The 25,699-nt window shown below is 35.0% G+C and overlaps 1 protein-coding gene across 1 annotated transcript in view; it reads right to left on the bottom strand.

Annotated features, from left to right (window-relative positions):
• Nucleotides 1-1,087: 1,087 nt before the first annotated feature.
• The window catches only part of LOC139692369 (RING finger and SPRY domain-containing protein 1-like), a 38,959-nt gene continuing 14,347 nt past the window's right edge, over nucleotides 1,088-25,699 (bottom strand). The window contains exons 4-12 of the mRNA XM_071590527.1: nucleotides 14,500-14,685; nucleotides 12,220-12,286; nucleotides 11,924-12,064; nucleotides 9,155-9,270; nucleotides 6,814-6,957; nucleotides 2,605-2,819; nucleotides 2,370-2,525; nucleotides 2,175-2,279; nucleotides 1,088-2,036 (exon numbers count right to left, since the gene is read on the bottom strand). Of these exons, the coding sequence (XP_071446628.1) occupies nucleotides 1,946-2,036; nucleotides 2,175-2,279; nucleotides 2,370-2,525; nucleotides 2,605-2,819; nucleotides 6,814-6,957; nucleotides 9,155-9,270; nucleotides 11,924-12,064; nucleotides 12,220-12,286; nucleotides 14,500-14,685 (1,221 nt within the window). The 3' untranslated portion in view covers nucleotides 1,088-1,945. The remainder of the gene's footprint in view (nucleotides 2,037-2,174; nucleotides 2,280-2,369; nucleotides 2,526-2,604; nucleotides 2,820-6,813; nucleotides 6,958-9,154; nucleotides 9,271-11,923; nucleotides 12,065-12,219; nucleotides 12,287-14,499; nucleotides 14,686-25,699) is intronic.

The raw sequence follows: 25,699 nt of genomic DNA, 5'->3' as shown, positions 1-25,699 counted from the left end.
ACGAATCCTCACCAGCGATGTTCATTGCCTAAAAAATAAAAGAAAATGTTACCCTTTTCCCAACATTCACCGATCAGCCTCACGATTATTGTTGTTTTAAACGACAATATGGCATGAAGATTCCACAATAGTTATGTGGCACATAAGGAAATGCATCATTGTCACTAACCAGATCCTGACGAGCTTTTATGGAGAAACCATACTGAACCGGCTTATAGGGAATAAAGCAAAAAATAAATAAATACACTTTTGATGCAACAGGAAGGGTTAAACATTTTCTTGGGGTTTTTTATTGCAACCAGTAGCCATCATTTATAATTTAAAAATTGCTGAAGGAACATGACGTCCTCTCATGCAACCAACATTTCAATAATCGGCCGTGAATGCCGGATTATTTATCAATCATTATGTATACGTAGGATTTGGGTCATATTTGAGAATCTTGAATGGATGCTTTCTGGGTTTCAAACACCTCTTCATAACGTTATAAAACTAATAAAAATATACAGACTTCTAAGGAAACATTTAATGGCCCGATGGTTTAACAATTTTTCATTTTGCTATGGCCGGTGCGTTCACTTTAAGATTAATCCTTAATAACTTGTCAAACGCAGACCTTAAAGTCTTTCTAATATGCTTTAGAAGAATCATATATTTTTGGAAGGAGTGCGAAATTCACATCTATATATGTCATGGGAGGGTATTTAACCTACCCATCACGACTATTCAAAATTCAACACGACGATGAAAAACTAGGATTCAAATCTCCGCCACGTTCATTTAGGAACGGCTACGGAGCGGTGTTAAGTCCGGTCCGCGAGCTCCTCTCTAACACCGATGCAGTATACATTTCCAGTCGTGCGGTCTCATAAACAAGTTGTTTGAACGCTTCATTTTTGCAGATCTTTAGAAAGGCTAACAACTAATACATATATTTCAAGAAAACAAAAGTTGCGATTTCATTCCTCAACAGAAAATTAACAGCCTACTAGTATACCCTGGCACTGGGTTAAGACAATTACAAATATAATAACCTCAAACACTGCTTAAATAAAAAATACAATTATTATTTCTTTATTTTCACAGGATTACAGATCATTTGATAGGATATTAATCATCAGCAAATCATTTCTTTACATCACATTTGTAATAAGATTGGGATAACATAATTGTGAATTGACAAATAAAGAAGACAAAAATAATAAGAAAATGTACGCGGTTACCTGAGATAACTGTACCCAAAAATGCTCAAGTTAAAAGTTTTCTCTTTCATAGCTTTGGAACTCCATTTTAATTCTAATGAAAATGCATTACAAGAAATTTCCTAAGCTTTCTTCAATAAAAATAATAAAATCACACCAGGAACTCTGCTATATATGATATTTACAATGCTGTAATAATGATCTACAAAACATGCTTAAGTGGGAGTCAATTTATACTTTTACAACAAGCAACAAAATCATTGTCATGGTACAAAAGCACATTAGAATGAAGCACAACAGTTTCACAGCACATTGTGCTATAGAATCATTTAAAATGGGTTCCAGTTGGGTTTTAAGAGAAAATAATTAAGTTGAGTGAGCAATTATAAGTGGAAGTATTTCACACATACTTGCATTCTAAAAATTCAGGAATGAACTTTTTCTCACGCTTAATTCAATGCCAAAAGAACATTCATTCATTTTTTCTAATACTGGCAAGAAGTCACTCTAGCAATTAAGAGCCCTAACTAATTCCCACAACTGAAATACATTTCACTCAAGCTCTCATTTTTGTGCTTCACAGGTGTACGACGGTTATGAAAAAGAAAGCTGTCCCTTAACACTCACAACTTCAAAAAAATGAAGCCAATCACTCCATAGTCCCCATTTATTATTAAATTATACTTTGCACCAAAAATAATAATACTTATATGGCATTTACACACATAACATATGAATGTGTGTCACGTATTATCAAATAAAACTACTTCTTTGATTGAAGAACGACACATTGGGCACTCGGCAAGTTGGTTAGTACAGGATGAGCAGAAACCCCTGAAATACAATTTTGTATTGAACTAACACCCATAAGTAAATTTCAAATGATTTGGATTTGATATAGAATTTAAACCATTACTATGGAAACAAGTTGAATTGCATTCATATATAGATGAGCACATGTAAGTTTATTACCTATGTCCACATGGAAGTAATCTCACGGAAGCTTTCTGATCAAAACACAAAGTGCATGAGTCTTCGCGCACACTCAATTTCCTGAGCTGCTCCAAATGTATGTGCCTAAATAATAAGAAACTGTCATTAGTGCTGCTTCCATATAGGATTTGTTATGATTTTTGATACAGTTAATATGATTTTTGTAAGCTCTACCTAGGAAGTACAATTTTATCCTCCTCTTCAAGACTGGCATGGTCATTAAAACACTGGAACGGTCTATCTTTTGGAGGATACTTAAAAGGTTTATTTCCAAAATTGAATTCACATTGTTGGAAAGACATAAAACTAGCTGCAGCAAAAAATCCTGACCTAAAAATGAGGTTATATAAATAGGTTAATTTGTTCTCTTCACTGCTACAACACATACATTTATTTGGCCCAGTTTTACCTTGCTGTCTTGAAAACTAGAGTGCAGGGATTCAGTGGTACACCATTTAAATAAAATATGATTTCTAATTTATTCAAGTCAAGTAGTGACCCAAGAATATCTCCTGATCCCCAGCACTGTAGAGTGATTGGTTCAGTGTGAGCATTATGCCACACCAGCTGTCTACAACCATCATAGGCTAACGAAAACTTATCATCACCAATGCCATATCCTTCCTGAACAAATGAAAGAGAACATTGAAAATACACATTAATTAACAATCAAATAAACATCCACCCAGATCTAAGACTCTTCAACGTTAACCCTAGGTCATGTCAATGATAGTAAGAAAATATCAGTTAATTACAAAGAAAAAATATTACTATTTCACTGGTTAATCTCATTTATTTCAAGTTAACAAGATTTGATATATAAAACTACCACTCTTGGATTAACTTAAATAAATTTTGGTTATAATGCAATGAGTGATATTATTTTGATGCAATAATTGTGCTAGCATAATGAATAATTTACAATAAAATGCATAATTATCATAATAAATTATAATTCAGGGAGGATCAATTTAAGATACTCCAGCATTTGCCTAATGCAATTATTCTCCATGTGCCCATACCATTTCAGTGCAGAACATTTCCAAGATAGGCAAATTATTCCACCTGCTCTAGTTTACAAACTCCTATTTTAATATTCCACTAAGCCTTCCTCCTCCTCAAAAACCTATTGCAAAACTAGCATAATGACACTCGATCATCAGCAAAGTTTAAAATGAGCAATTCTGTCTTTCTCCTCTCCCTAACACTGTCCATCCCAACTCACCATCCACCACTTGCACCTCAGCAGTCTGAGACATATACAGGTTGCAGATTAGCCTCCTATCCCTTCAGTCTACGCCTATTATGTGTAATACATTCATCAATTCCACCCAATTTATTCCATCAAATGCCTTTTCCAAATCTACAAAAGAGACAAATACATTCTGATTGTATTCAATATTCCTCTCTATTGGTGATCTCGTTACTGCTATGATATCGTGTGTTCCTCTCCCCTTTCTGTATCCAGACTGATCATCCTACAATTTATTCATTTTCCCTGCTCTTCATCATTTTATTGATGGTCCTGAAAACTACTTTAGCTGCACATGAAATCAAACTTATTGTTGAGTAATCCTCACATATGGCTGCCTTTCCCTTCTTTGGGATAGGAAATACAACTGATCTGATGGCATCATCTGGTCAAATTCCTTGCCCAAAAATGCTAAAATTAATCCATAAAAACTCTTGGTCCTATTTTCTCCTATACCTTTTAAATGGAGGATCGAGATGGTGAGGTGGCTATCGTACTGGATTCTCACCCAGAGGGCCCAGGTTCAAATCCTGGCAGTGTTGAATATTTTTCAGTGGTATCTCAATCCCTACTTGAGGTGCTTTGTGGAGGGCACTTTGAGTGAGTACGCTGTCTGTCTGATGGGACGTTAGTCTGTGGACCCCTTGGTGCCTTTCGTAAAGAGTAGGCTAATGCCAATGCCGGGTTTCTCTTCCCCCTTTACCTTCCTGTCCCTTTATCCTTTCCTGACCCTTCATCCTTTCCTGTCCATCCCTAATGGTGCAAATGACCTCAGCTGTCGGTCGCCTCCCCTCAAAACTACTACTACCACCTTTGAAGTAGTTCCACAGGAATTTTGTTGACCCCCCACAGTCTTATTTGGTTTTAATGCCCTTAATGCCCTTTCTATCTCACCGTCGAGTAAGGCTATCCTCAATTACATCATATTCTCTTTCTATGTCTTATGTTGCTGGCCTAATGTCTTTACCATATAGTTCCTCTATATATTTCTTCCATCTCTTTTGAATCTTCCCTGCTTCAAATAGTAGTTTCCCTGACTTATCTTTGATTGTTTGCAACAATTTTCCCTTTTTACTTCCCGAGTGCTTTCACCTTCATGTACAGCGCCCCAATTTAACCCTTTTTCTGTAATCTTTCCATATCCTCGCACTGTCTTCCACCACACTTCTTTCTCCTTTTTTTGTTTCACAATTCTGTGTATTATTGAACTCTTAATGATTCCTCCAACCTAACTCAGAATTGAGATTATTCCATTTCATTCCCTCATCTATCTTTCTAATCATCTCATCCATAATATTCTTCTCCATTTCCTATTTACTAGTCAAACATTTTATTTTGTGGCTTTCTATATTCTTATTTGATATGTTCCCATTTTTCCGAAATAGTACCCAGCTCAATTTTCTCCACAGCCTACTGTTACTCCTTTCTTGTTGATTCATGATTCAGCTAGTTCTGCGTTCCTTTCCAAAACCACCTTTCCTATTTTCATTTATTTATTTATTGTTTTCCTGTTTAACCTTTTTGAATTGGACACTATAATAAAATTACTAAATTGTGATCACAGTAAGCATCCTCTCATGGCAAACGATACCTTTCTGAGTCACCTGGCATTTTCCATGTGTATCTATGGCTTTTGTGGTGTTTTAACTAAGTGTTGGTGATGATTAAACCCCTTCTCCAGCAGAACTCATTTGCTTTCCCCCAAAGTCATTCCTTGTATATAAAGCATAATGCTCACCTCACCACCATCTATCTATTCCTTTGCCTATTGTCGCATTCTTACCCTCCATCACTATCAGATGTTTCCCCTTAGGAACACCACTGATTTTGTCTTCTAACTGATTTTATACCCTATCGACTTACTCCTGAACTATGACCAAGTTCATTGTTTCTGCTTTCACATCTACAAATAATATTCTATCAGACACTTGTTACTCTACCACTGTTAGTCTATGACTATCAATCCAGTAATCCCCACTATCCTCACACAGCCCTAAAATATTTATATTTCCTCTCTACATCTATTGCTTCATATTTTCTTATTCGCCTGTCCCTAACACTATTCAAATATTCCAAGTTCTTATTGTTCCAAGTTCCTACTGATTCAGTACTTTTCTGCATGTCTTTTGTTGCTACTAATGCTTTTCCTTTGCAAGAATTCAATGACATGATGACCACGGATGCCTTGACTCCCCCATGTCAGGCTTAACATACAGCTAGCTGATTGGGTGGAGTCTCCTGTGCTTGCCAGGACTCATTTTCATTACAGCATTCATTGTATTAGCCTTGGGATAAGTAACTGAGGTGGTTTCCCATTTCCTTCTTCAATAGTGTTTTAAACATAACACCATCACTCCATGACCACCTCACTGCGGAATAGATGCTGCATGGACTACCTTTCGATGTATCGGACATGGGCTACCAACCCTACCTAGAGAAATTATCAATGCCCCTGCCAGCACAGCTCTAGGGGTCCTCAGAATGCACAATCCCTTCCACCATGGCAAGGTTGTGGTACATAAGGAGGTTTATGCTGTTTTTGTACTATCAAATTTAATTAATCAACACAATATGCAATTTTCAACTTTCTTATGATTTTCATGAATTTTTTCTTTGAATTAGAAAAAATGAAAGAACAATTGTTCAGCCAAGGAAGTATATAATTTAAAAAAATAATACTTCATAAATGGCCACAAAAGTTTTGGTTACAACTATTTAACCATATTGAGAAAGGCTACTCAGGTTCACTATATAACCACAAAATTAATTTGAAAGATTCTCAAAACACTGCATACCTGTGTTTATTTCTATTTCTCCTTTTGTAAGAACACCTCAGTTCCCAAAAATTCAGATAATTATGAATTGAACAGTTTTAAAGCCTCTAAAAAACTTTCATTGATCTAAGTCACTCACATAGACCCTTCAGAAAAATTGCCTAAGAAAAAAGCTGCATTTCAATTTAATGAATAACATAGGAATAATGTAGGAAATTTATTATTAACTGGCAATCCTGGGGTCCATCCCTTAAAATGGCATGTCAATTTAAAAGTCACTCTGGTTCATTTGTTTAATATCTTCTATATCTCTATACCATCTTGTAATAACTTCTAATAACAATAAATATGGACCAATGTGTCATAACTAATATTGACAAGACTTTTTTTATACTTTATTTGTATTAACAATTTTTTGAGGGACTAGTAAATCAACATGCATTGTGAGATGGGATGCTTGAAAACAATTTCATTTTTTTTAGGGATTATAGGTAAGAGTTATTTTCATGACATCGCTTTTTTAGGTTTCAGCAATTGCTACTCTACAAAAACTGAACAATACTAATACCTAAACAAAAAAAAATTCAATTACATGATTGAGAAATGTGCTATCCATCGTGGCCCAACCTATTTGCATGACACCTGGGGTAATTATTCTAGTTTCATAGTACCACACTCCACCATCTACTTGGAAAGTACACCTTACACTTTCAAAGGAGTATGCATCACACCTTGCCTGAAATGAAAAGAATAGCAAATTACTAAGAATAGTTTAACTCTGCCAATGGTTAAGCAAGGTGGTGTTCTGGTGCAAAAAATGTGTCCCAATTTGCAGACAAATCACACATACTTAATTTACTTTGGTGCATATGATTTTTATACATTTGAAACATTTATTATTAATATGCTTTTATTTTAAAATAATAAAAAAGTGCAGCTAAAATGATAAACTCTAGTAGCGAAAAGGAGTTTTATATGAAGGTTACTCTTGAGGGTGACTAATGCAGGGAAATAAGTTTACCCAGAGAAGACTCAATTTCAATAAAAAATTTCATCTTAATCAACAGCATATTGTTGCTATGGTGCGAAAATTCAATCATATTTAATGGTAAGTACATTGCCTACCAGCATATTGAGTATCTATGTTGCGTAAGGAGATAGGTAGACAGCTCTTTAACATATTTTGTCTCAGTGTGAGCAATGTATGTTCTGAATTTTTGCACAAGATTGGGGGCAAAAAATGGGAGGTTCAAGTTTAGTTATCAATTTATGCATGGTTGGGAAAGGGATTGCATCAGGCATGTCTTTCCTAGTAGTAGTAGTGCTGGGGTAATTTGGAGCAGAGTTAATGAAAGAGTTTGCACACACTACATAACGGGCAGTGCATAGGTTAGTTCATAAGTTATTATATAAGATATTTTATTATATAAGTCAAACAGTAAAGAGATTCCCCTTGAACAGGTCAGGCATGCCAAGTATTGACACCACTAGCCTTAGTGGCAGTTAAAGCCATGGTATTTCTAGAGCTATTGTGAACTTTCAAAGAGCTGGAATATTTCCTTTGCGCACCATGGAGAGTACTTATGAAAATAATATAAATGAGAATATTTAGTATTCAGGAAATTATGAGGCTAAAAATATTTAAGTTTCAAGGTTTTCATTTGACTCACCCCAGTACATAATTCCAGAGAGGAGATCACATATACAAAGATAGCCCTTTACGGCAAAAAATAATCACAGACCACCTTTTTACATTTAATTTTAATTTACATTTGAAAAATGCCCTTAAAAAGGATCTAGGTAGTTTACTTCATTTCAAATGTATTATGTGCCATGGGATGCCAAACTGTTCATAGTTGTTCAATATGGGGGAGTGTTCATGTACATCAACTTAATCACACAAGCTGTAACTATGGCATATGGGAGGGAATATAATGGAACCAGCTTTTTAAGAATCAATATGCACTTATTATCAAATATAGATATATATTTGGATAAATATAAATACACAGATTTTTATCTACATCAAGAAATAATGGGTGTAGTCTAAACAGATTAAAATTTTGATTTTTGAATTGAATGTGAGTTAAGTTTTATTTTGCTATGATTATGTATCATAAAAGGAAAAAAAAGTGTTGTAATTTTTTTCATACTCTGTATTACCTCCAAACATTCATCGTAATGAACAATCCCTGGATGTTTCTTTTTGTCTCTAAATTTGGGTTCCACAATTGCAGATGCATATCAGGTGGAAATTTTCCAAAATGGTAAAGATTTCAATATGGAGGCTTGGGATGCTAAGTTATACAATCCCTCTCAGAGCATTTCCCTGCTAAACAATCAAAATTCCCCTCATACTTAAATATACCTCTTTCATGCAGGATAAGTAAATTGACACAAGTGATTAAAATTTGTCCATTTAAATCAAAATGTGAGGAAGTTAAAAGGAAAAAGTGAGCCAGTAAACTGCCAGATAGTTCAGTCCTTAGAACTGTTTACTTCATGCCAAAAATGTTAGCCTTCAAGTGAAGTTAGGAGAATGTAAGCATTTAATTGTGGTCCACTGAATGATCAAAAACAACCCAACAATCTATGAAAACCCCTTGTCATTCATAATGAAACAATGCCATTCTTCCAGTCTTCACTCATTCAAATATTTACTTCACACGCAAAATGTATCTTCCTACTGCCAAAACTCTATATCTCAATATAATAATGTTAATATGGCCAAGATGAAATAAATGTAAAATGTGCAACTGGTATTTAAAATGCGATATCCGAGATAAAGTTTGCACAACACACGAGCAGAGCAACTGAAAAGTCTATTAAAAATACAGATAATTGTAACACTAAGAATAAATCTATAAAAATTGTATTCCATCAGAAGATCAGATAAGTCACCATTTTTAACCTCATATGGCCACTATGCTTACCTCAAGACCATTTGGAGAAATTTTCAGGTACTCAGTAACATCCTTAGTGTTAAGCATCACATTAATCCCAGTCAAATCTACACACTCATAAGAAAACTTTCGATCTTCAACAAGAACTGAAAATAGAACAAGAAAACACATTAGCTCTATGCGCAGACATGTACTCTCCAGTATCGTCCAATCAGTCATCATTATTAACTCCTTTCAAAGCTAGTTAATATAGTGGCATGCACAAAAAGATAAAGCAATTTTAGAGAAACATGTTTCAAAGTTATATTGATGCAACATTGAAAAGTAATATCTGTCAATTTTTTCTTAAAGCCCTTATTTATGCATAAAAAGAAAAATAATTAGACAAAATTTGATATAAAATATACTAATTACAACTATAAACAACCATAGCCAATGATTTGACTAGTTTTTTACACAAAAAAGAGATTGGTTTCCAAAAACTAACAGGGACAAAGGAATATAACAAGATAATTCCACCAATGACCACAGTAAAATATACTGAAACCAGAAAATTTTGCTATTAAAACTGCATGCTGACTTAATATGGCAAATCACATGGTATCAGCTTCTAAAACATTACATCAGTCACTGCTATATACACTTTTGTGCACTTAAGGGAATGTATACTCATGAAAATGTGGGTGCCTTCTCTCTACTTTTCACTTTACCTTTGAATTCAATCAATTATTAACCCTTAAATTTAGAAATAAATTATTTAACCCTTACAAAGCTAATTTTAGCAGTAAGTATTAAAATTTCACTCACATCAAAAATATGATCAATCAACATTACATTGAATTCAATCTCCCCTCTATGTAAGTTTAAATCTATGCTTTATCTCTATTTTTAACAACAATTTTCCCACTTCTATGATATTATGTGACACAAAGTTTGGAATTACATGTTATTAATCAAAAAAATTATACCCATCAAGGTAGAGGCAAGAAGCAATAAATCTTCAAAGTTATTTTTCGATATTAACAAAAAATTCAGAACAATAGAAACCATACCGCATAGCATGTATGCAAGGTATTCATTTTATAGTAATCTAATAGCAATTATTTGGAATTTACTGATATCATCATTTGTGCCCAAATTATTTAAATAGTATTAATTATTTATTCTTGCAAAAGGAGGTCACTGAAAATTGCATGCAAAAAAATTATGTAATGTGTGCAGGTAACCTCCAAGTTGCTGTCAACATGCACAGCGTATCACCAGATTAAAATTTTTATGAACAGTCTGCTGGCATTCAGATTTCATTGAAAATTACCCTAAATGATTCTCATAGCTGTTTCTGCATTTTTGAAAACACTTTTTGACTCAAAATCATACAGTTAAGGAATCACCATTTATATTCCCTGAAAGATTTATTTGTTTACATCAAATAGACATTACTGACATATATATGCCCACACATTCTTCTGTTGTAAATAAAACTGGCATTCTCTTCCTAACTGAGTCGCAAAATGTGTGTGCACATTTGAAGATAAATTTCACCATGCTAACTGTTCTATAAGACCATAGTGTTAATAAAGCCTAGATAACCAAGAAAATGGAAAACTAAGTTAAAAGTGAAAATTAATGGTAAAAACTTAGAGCAGGTAGAACAGTTTACCTATCTTAATAGTATTTTGGACCCAGATGGTCATAATAGTGGGACATCAGAAGAAGATTTTTGTAAGGCCATGAAGCTTTCACAAGGAGGAGGGAGTTAACAACAGTGACACTGAGTAAGGAGGTTAAGAAAAGATAAGTAAAAAGTTGGATAAGGAACATGTCATTGTATATCTCAGAAACTTGGTCTCATAAGAAAGATGATAGACATAGTTTGGAGATGTCGGCGTGGAGAAGGATAGAAAAGGTAAAATGGACTGGAAGGAAAACAAATGAAGAGGCACTTTTCATGGTGGTGTGGGAGGATTGCTGGGAAAAAACCAAAGGAACGACAAAAGATGGATTCAAAGCCCTTTAATAGGTTATGGCATTTTGAAAGCTGTGACAGAGAGGATTAAAGGAGGCAAGTAAGAAAGGGAAAGAAAATAACAGACAAGTTGTATGGAATGAAAGGAGGCGGAATGAATGAGGAATTGAAGGTTAGTTTATTGTAGCCTTGGGTGAGGCCAAAAAGGCCCTCTTCTTAAAAAAAAGAAAACGATGCATTTATTCAGTCTTTAAAATTGCTTTATCTTAATTATTAGAAATCATTGAAATAAAATAAAAGAATGATGCTTATAAAGGAAAAAGAAGATTAATTCAGGAGATAGTTGGTTCAAAAGGGTTGAACTAGGCAAAACATGAGATGAATTTCACACATCAGAGGAGGAGAGCCAGTTTCTTTTTCTAGGCCACCTGCATTTTCAAAGAAAGAACTGGAAGCTGAAAAATCACAAAACTTGTTTGAAGCTGAGGATATTCAGAGGCACCTAAATGTAACCAGGGTCCTCTATGTATTCACTAGCTGATCATTCAATACACTTTGAAGATAACATTCATTTAATAAGCAATCTTATTTCAGATACCAAGATGGGAAACTCCTCAACTATCTAACATTTGAAAATTAAAAATTTTCAACTCATGAATTAACAATGTTCAAACAAATGTTCTTCAAACAGAACATTCCTACTTCAGGGAATAAGTTCCATGCCAGAAATTATAAATGCTTCTTTAAGATGTATGATGCATGCATAATTAAGTTTTAAAATAGACATGAAGTATACATAGTTATCACACTACAAGAGGAAAGGCATTACTTACAAAGGTTATCTAAGCACCACTGAGCACAGAAGCCCACCTGTCTTTTAACTAAGTCTTCAGAATCAACCATTTCCTCAAGTTTTAATAATGGATTAACCTCCTCTGCTTTTAGCCTTTTCTTGATTGTCATTTTATTTTCACCTAAAAGAGGTAACGAAAAAAATTATTAAGTGGAAATATAAGACGTGGATATATTTCTAACACGACTTATCAGAACATACATGGTTAAATGTAAAAATGAGCACTTGTAAGAAATGTTATTGAGATAAGAAATATGAACACTGAAATGAACTCACTAGTCTGAGCAAATTTTTCCAAGGCAATTAAGGAAAACAGAATGACAGATGGATTGACATCTTCTACCTGTAAAGAAGAGGAAATAAACAATGTTCAGGGTGATCAACTTCACGGAAATTAAATGAATATAAAAATGATTACACAAACAGGATTCAGTTTCCAAGTTAATGTGTGTAACTCAATTCCAAGCATTATTAAGACTGTTAAGGCACATGCAGGTGGAGAAATTTACCACAAAACTTTAAGCATTATAAAATATAATATATATTAAAATGTTATTCTACTCACTAAGTTAGGTTTTGGATGAACACACAAACAGACAGAACTTGGTCTTTGTTCAGGTGTACATGCCACCAAGCAATGATAAGGAAGAAGTCAATAGGGTACACGGGAGGCATGATGAAAAGTGTGTGTCCCTGCCTGTAAACATTTGATAGTAATGGGGAATTCGAATGTGACAGTAGGCAGCGGGTAATGAAATGGAATGTGGAAGCATTAACTGGATTGACAAGAAATGAGTATCTGCAAGCTGTAGAGAAAATCATAAATGAGGGAAAAGAGCTGAGTGCTATCGAGGAAAAATTGAAAAATATCAAAAAAGGATATCGAAAGCCAAAAAAACTGTAGGAACTGTTTATAGAAAAGGACATGGAAACAGAGGATCACAGATGAGATGGTTAGAAGGATAGATGAGGGAAGGAAATAGAGAAGTTATAAGGAGGCAGTAAATATGGATGAAAAGCATATTAATAGACAGTGGGATGTTGAAGACTGTGACAGAGGGGAGAATGTTAGGCAAGCAAGGAAGGAGCAGGAATAGGAAGGGGATGTTGGATGGAATGAAGGAGGTATATGGAGATGAAGCAGGACTTATTGTAGAGTAGGATTTTAGGTTATGTTTTGTTAAGAGAAATAAGATTTTTGTGTCCATCCAAAACCTACCTTAACTGGTAGATGACCTAATTATAATTTCCATGAATGTCACCTTCCGCATGGCTGAAATTTAACAGCAATTAAACTCTGCACATCTTCTGAATTGGAATTAGAACAATATGACTCAGCATGATGATTATGCCAACCTAAGTCTGGTAGCTTGCAGAAATTTTGTAGATTAATATTTAGTTTGAAGGAATGGGTGCTTACCTGACATGGAATGTCGGTATAGTGAGCTACCCATGTTTTGATGGCATCCACCCGTTGCCTATGTCAAACACTCTGAGTGTCTTCATTTATTTTACTGGCTACCTTCTGCTTTGCCAAATTCATAAAATCGACATCCACCAAGGCAAATGAACTAATTTTTTGGACTAAATTTGCCTCAGGTGCAAACATTGCCAATTTACGCCAGCAATACTCAGGCAAAATATTTTTGAAATCAGAAATAAACTTACTGCTTTGCCCTGGAAGTTTGAAAATTTTGGCGACCTCAGGTGAAATTTACCATTTGACTCTCTTATAGAGGACAGCAAATTTCAAGCAATGGAGTATTTATCACAGATTCGAGGTTTTTTTTCTTTTCTGATAACTGATAAATATACAGACAAAATATTTTTATTCTGAATCTTACATATAAAAGAACAATTATATTTATAGTTGGCACCAAAATTGTTTATTTTTTAAAATTTGACCGATATATTTCACTCTTTTTCTGTTGTTCTTTCATTAAACATGCTAACCAGAGCTAGAAGATGGTTTCAGAATAACAAATTACCCGTATTTAAAGCAAACCTTTCAATTAATTAAAAAGCAGAAGAAATTGAAATTTTGCATAGGTATCTTTAGCATCCTTATCTCACATTGAATACTTGGGATATTATACTCATATATGATGAAATAATTACTCAACCATAAGCAATATAGATGAACTGTTAATAAATATGACTCCACCTACTGATTTTTAACATTTCAATGAAGCTAAAGCAAGGTTTTTATAGAAATATTTTGTTGCTACTTCTTCTACTTCACACGGAGTATCATGCAAAAATTGCAAATGCCTATCACTAACAATTTCCAATTAATCCCATCATGCAGCATAGCCTCCCACTTCTAATGAATCAGCTAATAGAATTTCCAAAACCAATGCTGAAGGACTCAAGTCACATAATCAAAGAGTATGGCATGAGTATTTTATGCAACTTCATTTGTGAGAATTTCTTACTTTTACCTTCAATTTCAACTCACTATTTAGTCTAAATCAGTTAGTATGTTAACTTGGATACCTTATATAACATATTTTAATCAATGTGATAAAGGAATAAACAAACACTTGAAAAACTTACCAAATTAGATATTAAATAATTCAATGTACCCTCTGTAAGAATAGCAATACTACTAGGTCCAGCCAGTTTTTCAGCAATACACCCCAGAACAACACAAATATTCCTTTGTTGGGTCGGGAATGATTTTCCTTTCAAAGAACTCTGAGTGGATAGGTTGAAAATATCAGAAAGCTTAAGAACGGAATCCTGAAAAATAAAAACTGCATTATGATGCATACAATGTTTTAAAATCAATCAGCAGAATAGAAATTTCACACGATACAAATACTATTGCGTTTACATACACAACCCTTTTTTATGCACAACCCTTTCCTATGATTTACTTTTACTTCCCAAATTGGTTATGATTAATAATTTGTACTGATTTCAATCACAAAATACACAATTAAAACACCACATAGAAAAGACAATTTTCAAAAACTGATAAAAAACAGCATGAGGAAAAGCAACTTGAATAATTGTTTGCCAATCTAGAGAAAAATTAATTCATATCAGGATTATTTTCACAACATGACAAAACAAGGAAATTAATCCTAAAAATTGCTGAAATCAGTCACCTGCAAGTACTATTTATTTCACTGAACTTTCATCACTGACCATGGAATTTTAGTGTACACATAAATCAACGTTTACAGTAAAATGATGTTGTACAAACACCAGTATGTCTTGCAAATAAAAATGTTCACTATGGAGGAGGGTGGAAAGGCTGCTGCCTCTTTTTTATGGGTCTGAGAATCACATAGACATATAATATAGCATGAATTAGTACTAGAATTATTTAGCTTTTATAATTCTAATATATGACATAATTATTATTTCTATCAACAGTTAAATGCTTGTAATATTAAACAGGAAGAAAATGAAAGCATTCAAAACTGGCACCTACATTGATCAGACTGGCTGCTTTACTTTCATGGCAGTACTATTTATCACCAGAATATAGCATTATTGTTCACCTGAATCTCTAAATGGCCATTTTTCTAGCACCTTACAATATTTTCTACTATAAATATGCTGCTCATCAAGTGCTGAATAACACAGAAAAATATTTATCACTCATGAATGTGCTTCCTCCTCAGGAGAATTTTGATGTTAATATTCATGTAGATTTTGACAAAGGTAATGACAAAGTAGAATATCTTCCACAGCTTTTTCCAAGATGGTCATCAGAAGTTATAGAATTCATCTTTGCCATGTGTGAAAACCTTTACATCACTATCCATGACATAAAGAGTTAAAAATACATAATTTTTATGGAGGTTGCAAATGCTCTTTACATAGGGTTTGAGCTGCAGTATCTTTGTTTAATGACTTTGAGACCATGAAGATGGCATCCCAAATAATGCTCAACCTCTGGGCCAGATGGTGAGAACTATAAAACAGAGAGGGGGAGGTTATTGACAGACGTCTGGAAGAAGATGGTGGAATTTTTCTTTAGACCTTTTATGAAGCTTCTTCTTAGCCACTATCAGTGCCAGAACTCTGATCATTTCCTGGTGTTTGATGGCTAGTAACTCATATGTATTCAGTGATGGAGGCAATAAAATAAAGATCCAAGATCAATGTTCGGGGGAGGTGGGGGATAACAAATTTGAGTAGGGGAGGAAGACAATGTAATAACTGAAAGGCATACATTTTTTTAAAGTCAAATTTATTAAATTTTGGGTAACATGGTAATTTTAGACAATTTATTGGAACTAAATAGAATATATATCTCAAAACATCTTGACGGGTCACGTTCCCTCTACTCCCCATATCCATTCCTGAACGATTGGTTCTTCATACATAATATATACAAGTACTTCATACATACTATATTCATACAATACATATACATACGATATACTTGTATTTTACCTGGGTCGAAAATGAAATAATGTCAAGAAGTCCACAACACACTGAATTCATGACACCTCTTGTCTAGCCTAAATGATCTTGAACTGAAGCTTTGTAAGCTCATTTAACTTCCCAATAGTAGTCATAATAGGAGGGAACCTAAGTTATGTAACAGGGTAGACCATCTAATTTACTCCCTAAAGGCCCTTTGAAGCCAGTTTCCCTCATAAAAATCTTGAGGGATAAATTTTTCTCTAAGATCTCCGCTTCATAATAGGCCCTGGTACTTGCTCAACTGCACTTTGAAGTCATAATTCAACTCCATTCCAACCTGTTTGGATTGCTACCTTAGATGAAGCAACCACATCAGGGAATGGGATAGATGGCATTTGAAAGGAAGAAGATATGGTGGCTGCTGCACTCCTTTAACTCGGCAGTTACTGGAGCTCTTTAGCAGGTTTAAAGATACACACTATTGCAATAAAATTCAAAACCTCTGCCATTCTTGAAATTTGTCAGTGGCCATCTTCCTCCCAAAGCATCACCTGCCTGAAATATCTAGTTCATTATTGATGGCTTGCTTAAGGTCATGGGACATGGTCAATGCCCCTGGCTCTTCGTATCAAACCATTACTTAATACATAACATTTATATCAAACACCTAAATATAGACCATCCCTAATTGGCTGTCATCAGTGACATTCTAGGTATGGTGGGGGAGGGATTAAGGTTGCTGTGGGTAACTGAAAGAGGGCAATAAAAATGGATGGAGGACATTCTGAGAGGCAATGAATTGTTGAAGTCTGTTGTGGAGCATAGATTGTAGGGCAGATGATAAAGAGTCAGGAAAATAATAGACATGTTGGAGAGAATGAAGCTAGGCAGGAAGTATGTGGATTTGAAGAATGATTTACTGTGATGCAGGTTTACAAGCATTTATTTAGCCCTGTATTAAATGGAAATTGATGATTAATTTCCTGTTCCCCTGAAGCAGATGTGGATTCTGATTAATATTAGCTCAAATGAAGTGTAAAATTAGGTTCAAGAGGATAACGGAGGGAAGATTGTTGAGGAAATAATATGCAGAAGCACTAATTGGGATGAAAAGAAAGGAGTATCAGCAGGCTGTAGAGAAAATTATGAAGTGAGAACATGGTGATGGGCACAAGAGGAGAAAAACAGGAATATATAAAAAAATTCATACCAAAAGTTGCACACAAAACCATAGGAACAATAATAGAAAAAAAGGCAAGAAAACCATGGAATGCAGAAAATATGGTTGGAAAGGCAGATGAAGGAAAGAAATGGAAGAATGTAAACATGAAGTTATGTAGAAGTAAGTACAAAAGTACAAGGAGCTGAATCATAAACTGAGGCAGAAAACTGAGAGGGTGAAATGGTCAAAGATGTAATCTAAAGATACAGGAAGTTTACAAAGAAAGGATTAAATTGATGTGCTGTAGAAGAAGGTGAGAGCACTGTATGTAAAAAGAGAATATCCATGCATAAAAATCAAAGACAGGAAACTTACACGTATTGAACCACAAAAGATTCTAGAGGGATGGATTTAATAAATAGAGTAACTACATGGTAAAGAAATTAGGCTAGCATTCTTTGACTTAAGAGAATATGATGCAGATGAGGATAGCTTAGGTCGAAGTATATTTGATGGAGAGATGGAAAGGAAATTAAGAGGTTTGAAATCAAATAGGCTGTAAATAACATTCCCGTAAAACTAATCAATGGTTTGGGAATACGTGGGAGGAAGATTTATCGATGGACTATTTCATAGAATTTATGAGAGAGGAATTGGCTGGAAGACTTCATCAGATCAGTGTTAATGCTAATCCCAAAAAAGGAAAGTCAGCCATGTGAGGGCTATAGAACAATAGGTTTGATTTCTAACACATGAAAAGTTCAGGATCATCAATAAGAGAACACAGAAGGGCAAATGATTACTTATGAGATGATCAGTTTGGGTTTGGTAAGGGGAGAGGCACATGTGATACCATAGCAGTAATGAGGTTGCTTAGGGATGTATTTGTACGTTTTATGGATTTCGAGAAGACATTTGATAGAGTGAATTGCATAGAATTAATAAATATATAAATATGTTTGAGTAGATTGGAGGGATACGAGACTTATCCACAGTGGGAGGAAGTCTCAGACTGCTGCAGTGTGTGTGGGGGATGGAGAGTCCAAATGGCAGTGATAAGAAGAGGAGTATGACAGGGTGTCCATTATCAACAGTGCTTTTCAGTGTACATATACGTTGAGGAAATGGTTGGAGTAGTTTGGGCAGAACTAGAGATCAAAATGAAGGTCAGAGGACATTAAATAAAATCAATTTTGCAGATGATCAAGCCCTAGTTTCAATGCAACAATTTCAGTGTGAAAATCACTTGCCTTGACCAGGATTTGAATCCAGATCCCTCGATGCCCAGCCGAGTGCTTTAGCCAGTTAAGCTATTGAGACATCCTCTTTAACTCTGAAATCGAATCCCGGTCAAGGTAAATGATTTTTACACTCTGAAATTGTTGCATTGAAATGTATTTCAGCAGATAACTTTGAGAAAAGTTACTTTTGGAGCATCTGCTGCAGTTTCTTGGAAGCCCTAGTTTGCCAAGCAGCCATGAATTGCAAGCATTTCTGAGCATATTGGAATGTCAGTGGGTTAAGTATAGGATGAGATTAAAAGTAAGCAAAAAAAGGTTATGCTGTTTTCATTTTCAAGAAAGAGAGAGCCAAGTTGAATAATTAAAATAGGCATTCATACATTAGGGAAGGTGGGATGATTTTCCCACCTAAGAATCGTTTTGCACCAAAATGATCATAACAGTAAGAACATAAGAAGGAGATTTGGATAGGTAACAGAAGCTTTAACAAGGAGAAGAGAATTTATGACATGGACATTGAGAACGGTGGTTAAGAAAAGGCTCCTTAAAACTATGATATGGAGCATGGTTTTGTGCTGCATACACACATTGTCGTTTAAGCAAAATTACAGTCATAGATTGGAGGTTTTTGAATTGTGGGTGTGGAGAAGGATCGAAAAGGTGAACTGGATAGAAAGAAAAACAAATGTGGAAGTAGTAGATAAGGAGAGAGAACTATTGGGAGAAACCCAGAGACAGTGAGAAAGGTGGATACAGAGCATTTTGATTGGTGAGGGTACATTGAGGACTGCAATATGGAGGGGAGATCATTGGACAGGCAACGTTGGGGGAGGATAGGAATGTTGGACAGAATGAAGGGAGGAGTGTAGAATTGAAGTAGGGTTTATCGTAATGTCAAATATCAAGTTAGGCTTTGCTAGGAGAGGCAAATACATTTATTGTTGTTTAAATGAGTGTCAATAAAACCTACCTTGATGGCTAGAGTACCCTTAACAATGATACATAATCATGATTTCAGTAGCTTTGATTGAATTTGAAGAGGAATTTTGATACTGTTTCAACGAATATAATAGTTTATTCTGTTGACATTAAAATTTCCATTATCCCATTTTATTATTTTGCTAGACTATGAAATCAGATATGAAATGTACTTTCAAGTAAGGTTAAGTCAAAGGAATTTAACACCCTGAATCACACTAGAAATGAAAAATACGACCAATATGAGGGAAAATACAATCCATTACATTGACGTAATTTTAAGCAAAATGAAACTAGTGAATTATTTCAGGAGTACACAGTGCTGAAAAATGAAGAGTAACATTAATTAGAAAGAAGAAAAAGGAAACCTACAAAAAAAAATGTTTTGCTAATAGATGGGACTCCCAAGACAATTTGAAATAGGATTTGCCAGATTGGGCTGGTTAAATAATAATAATATTTTTTGGCCACTGACCATACATATGATGTAGGTACGTGAGTCGTCAAATACAAAGAAAAGTACAAAATACAGGTACATTTTGACAATATGAACATGCTTAATAAAGATGCATACACAGTAAAGTATTTAATAAGAACACAATGTATTGCGAGGGTGGTCCCAGTGGACCCAACAAAGAAAACACGAAACGTTTGGAAAAAATGCATTTATTTTTCAACATAATCTGCTTTCAGCTGTATATACTTTTCCCGGCAATTTTCAAAAAGTTGGATACCCTTTTTATAATAAGAAATGTCTTGCTCCTCAAAATAGCCATAACTACTGACATCACTTCTTCACGGTTGGAAAATCTTAGACCACTGATCCATTTTTTCAAGTTTGCGATCAGAAAATCACCTGAGGGGGCTAAATCTGGCAGATAGGGTGCATTAGGTAGCAATTCAAACTTCAATTCATGAATTTTAGCAATTGCAATAATGAATGTGAGCTGGTGCATTGTCTTGATGAAACAACACTTTCCTCTTAGGCAAATGCAGCTGCTTTTGCTTGATTTCTTCGTACAAACATTGCAATATGTTCGCATAATACTTGCCATTGATAGTTTTTCCTTTTTCAAGATGGTCAATGAAAATTATCCCACACGCATCCTAAATAACCGATGCCATGAACTTGCCTGCAGATAAAATGGTCTTCCCCTTCTTTGGAGGCAGTTCTCCCTTTTGAATCCATTGGTTTGATTGTTCTTTTGTCTTAAAAGTGACGTAGTGGACCCATGTTTCATCCATGGTAATGAAACAGAGCAAAAATCCTGCTTTGTTGCTGTGAAACTTTGCTGAACACTCAATTGGAACATCTTCAAGACACTGATTTTGTTCAATTGTGAGCGAATGAGGCACCCATTTAGCACACAGCTTTCTCATGTACAAATTTTCAGTTAATATGCAATGTACCACAATTTTTGAAATGCCTACTATGTCGGCTAGACCACACACTTTCAGTCGATGATCATCCAGTATCACTTTGTGGATTTTATTCACAGTTTCTGGAGTCGTCACCTCATTTGGTCAACCAATGTGACACTCGCCTTGATACCTTGTACATCCTTGTTTAAACTCTGCTACCAAATATTTTACTGTTGTAAACCAAGGAGCAGACTCACCCAGAGTAGAATCCTATAACTAAAATCCAAATACTAAACAATGTAGCATCTTCGAACCTGAAACATATGCTTTATAGATTGTGTACTTCCTAATTCAGTGATATTTTTCAAACATCTACCGCCATCTCTTGGTCAGGCTGGATACTTATGGGACCACCCTCGTAGAACGGCTGGTCATTTAAAAATTCATTAAATGAACATGAACACCTTATTAAAAGGAGTTTCAATTTGAAATTGAATTATTTATCACTGGCTTTCAATGAGTGTTTGTAATTTGTTATTAATTCTTAAATTCACTGCCAATGGACATAAATGAAATTGCTAATTTATAGTAACCTGTTTGGATGTTGTGATGATTTTGGGTAGAATAAAAGTGAATATCACTATATGCGCGAAAAAGATAGATATTATTTTAGATAAAGACAGACATGACAAATATATACGTTTACATAGATGGAATGGTAAGAACATTTAATTTTTTCAATAAGGGCCTACATGGTGTCCTATAAGCAGCACCAACAACACATCTAATAACTTCTTTTTAATCAAGAAAACTTAGCGCAAGATGCACACAGATGATCCCCAGAACACTGCTCCATATGATACCCTAGTGAATAAATTAGAATAATACAAGAGTTTTAATACCTCTAGAGACACTGTGCTAGGCAGGAACTGAATATGGTACATCACAGTGAGTAGTTTGGAACACAGATTAATAACATAACTATTCCACCCACCAGTTTGTCAAACATTTAGGCCAAGAAAGTTGGTGTTGGATGGACAAATAATTTTTTTAATGTTAAGATTTAAATTAATATCTTCTTGCAATATTGCCTGATTAAATGCAAGGACCTGTGGCTTTTCCCAATTGAATTTAAATCTGTTGTCACAAAACCAGTTCCAGACAATGACTAAGACTATTGTCATTTAACCCGAAGTCTTTGATTACTTTTGTCAGAAATTATAAAGTTTGAATCATCAGAAAATATTATGGAATCAATGCTTTGATCATTTTTATATATTAATGGTATGTCATTAATAAATAACAAAAATAAGATAGTTCCCAATATTGAGCCGTTGCTAACACGATAGGAATCTGATGCATATTTTACAGATTTGGATGTTATTTGCAGTGTTTTTAATCTTTCAAATAAATAGGATTTTAGCCATTGCAAGGCTACACCTCTGACACCCCCTCTATTAGCATTACTCAAAAGAAGGGGATGGCCAGTGAGATCAAAGGCATGAGTAAATTCACAAACCAAGCAGTGAAACAAACCAAGAACTAAATTCTGGTTATCTAAGGAATTGAAACCACTCATGAGTGCCGACCACATAGATGTCTTTTGGATAACCCCACTGCAAATCAGATATAACTTTGAATTTATCTAAGCCTGCCAATCTAAAATAAAAAAATAACTCAAATATCATAGCAAATTGAGATAAGAGAGATATTGTTGATATTGGTCTGAAATTGTTTATTTCCGTTTGTTCAACTTGATTTTCTCAAATAATGATGACAAATTATGATGATGAAATGATCTCAAACATATGATGAAAAACTTCATTTCAATACAGAGGAATGAAATGCATACTTTCTTAACTCATCCACCGATTAGGTCCTTCAGCTTTTTAGAATCACCATCTCATAATGCAAATTTCAATGTGATTAAACGGATAGATGCTCATAATTTCAGCAATGAAATTCTTTACCACCTTCATTTTATCCTGGAATTTCATAAAGGAGATAACTTCAGGCGTCACTTTGTGGAAACGATACATATTGCAAGTGTTTCTTTTGCAACCTGGAATTTCAGTTAAATTTGTAGCATTAAATCTATTACTCCTGGAAGAAATTGGTTGAACAGTATAACATTCAAAATTATTTGGCCAATTCTATTTCCAGCTTTACTCATCACATGTATTTGCTGAGTTATTCATCCCCTCCACTCAACTGGAAACCATTAAGCCAATAAAATAGCTCAAGGTATCAAATGAACCATTCCACTTTCGTGCCATGTCCTTTGTATACACATCCTCCAAATCACTTGAGAGATTTGTAGAGAACTCAATAGTTGATTTTTTATCAGTAAATTACCTACTAGATAAATATCTGTACGGTTTCTCAAAAGCTCATAGCACTCAAAATGCTCTGATATCATGAAGACATTTGTCTCTCCTAAGAAAACTGCACTCTTAGATTTCAAAAAGGAATTGCGATCACCAAATCTATTTAAAAATTTTACTAATACTTGAAATAATATAGCTATTTGGTAATGGTAGTCCAGGGGGTAGAACGTTAGACTGCTGACCAGAAGGCCCAGGTTCAATTCCTGGGCACACTCAGCTTCACCCAAATTGAGATTTTTTGGAAACCAGATCTTTCTGGAAATGTAGGGTGGCACAGGGAAAGGACCTGGCCCCCATACCCTGATGGGCAAATTTCACATACCATTGGGCTTATACCGGGTGAACTCTATCGACACCCTGATGTGTGGATTTCACACACTGTTGGGCTTGGTATAGGGTAACCTTACCTATCAAACTGATCTTTGGGTTGATGATTTTGTTTTTTCATCCGTTACTCTTTATACATAAATACATATATTTTTTTCCTAGCATCCCTCTGCCAGCATATATTTTTCAGTGGTATCCCAATCTTACTTGAGATGCTTTGTGGAGGGCACCTTTGAGTGATTACACCATCTGTTGGATGGGATGTCTCTTGATTCATATTATTATTCCAGGGTGTTTCAGATAGTACTGCCTTCAAAGAACATCGGCTGTTAATGGCAATTATTGATTTATTTAAACATTACAGTTTCAGGTTTAACTTTGTGGAATTCCTTCATTATGAGGGTAAAAAAAGAAACTTTACACTTCCACAATAAAGATTTGATATTTCATGACCATGGTTTCGACGCTGTGCATCATTATCATCTGATGATGATGCGTAGCATCGAAACCGCGGTCGTGAAATATCAAATCTTTATTGTGGAAGTGTAGTTTCTTTTTTTACCATTGCGGCATCTCCCGCAGTTTCTTTGGAATTATTCAAGGTATAAACAGCCTAAGTGTTTAATAATTGGCTTTAACCTTGTGCACTGTGGCGTGTCCCGCACGACTACAAATGCCTGTGACATTGTATTTACAGTATTTTGTCACAACATCTTGTTCCTTTAAAAGCTCCAAAATTTCAGAGTTTAAGAGGATGCCTTGATAGCTTAACTGGTCATAGAACTCGACCAGGTATTGAGGGATCTGGGTTCGGATCCCAGTCAAGGTGAATGATTTTTACACTCTGAAATTGTTGCATTGATACTCATATTTATTTATTTAACAAAGCGAACAAAAATGGCACAAAGGCTTTTACATTGGCTGACAGGCAATACATATAATATACATTACGAAAAAGAAAGGGTAAGAGCAATAAACAATAATGAAAAATTAACAAAATAAATGCCAGGAACAGCTATAAGATGGCAGGAGAGCACATATGCAAGCAGAGAGGGCTAAGCTACTATCTGGCATTTGAAGAAGGAGGTGAAAGCAGTGAGTAAGGTAGAGAGAAGTCCAGGGAAGAATACTGAAATGTTAGGGAATTAAATGTAGCAGGGAGTCAATGGAATACAGAACATTGAGAGATCGAGAGACGGAAATTTGGAATCTACATCAGATTAAGTTACGTGTTGGTCGGGGGGGAACACAAATTGAGAATAGTGGAAGAAGGTCGTTGGTACCGAGAGTTCCGCAGAAGATGCTATGTAATAATTTCATATCACATAGCAATCATTGGTGGTATAGATGGGAAATACCAAGGGATGAGAGATGGGAAATACCAAGGGATGAGAGAGTGAAGTCACAGGTTGTATTTTTGAGGGAAGGGATGCGATAATGGAAAATGGTAACAAAGATATAAAGAGGTCTTGAGTTGGTTGAGTAACTCTTAAGTAGTTGTGGATGTGGTAGACCAGATTGGTGAACAGTATTCTAAAATTGGGAGGACACAACCAAAAAACACCGTCCTGCGGACAAGAGGATCATGAACATCAGTGTGGCGATAAAGTAGGCTGGCTGTGTCCATTGCTTCTGATCACATAACTATTACCAAACTTTGGTCCAACTTAAACAGTTTTATTTCATAATTTAGTCCACATATTACGAGGCATATTCATAAAGTCAGGGCCGTTTGCTTATATTTAAATATTGGCGCTTCAGAACACAGTTTTACTCATGCAGCACCATCTACTGATCCATTGAGAAGCTAGAGCAGCATTATTTTGGTTTCAGAAGTCGTTTCCTTGCCCGTACATGCAAACAACAATGTCCACAACAAACATTCATCCTGCCAGCTATGAAGTGCATTCTGT

Source organism: Hetaerina americana, unplaced genomic scaffold (assembly GCF_022747635.1).
Source record: "Hetaerina americana unplaced genomic scaffold, ioHetAmer1.1.p SCAF_4, whole genome shotgun sequence".
In the NCBI taxonomy this organism is placed as follows: domain Eukaryota; kingdom Metazoa; phylum Arthropoda; class Insecta; order Odonata; family Calopterygidae; genus Hetaerina; species Hetaerina americana.
This window is presented reverse-complemented; position numbering and strand designations above follow the sequence as displayed.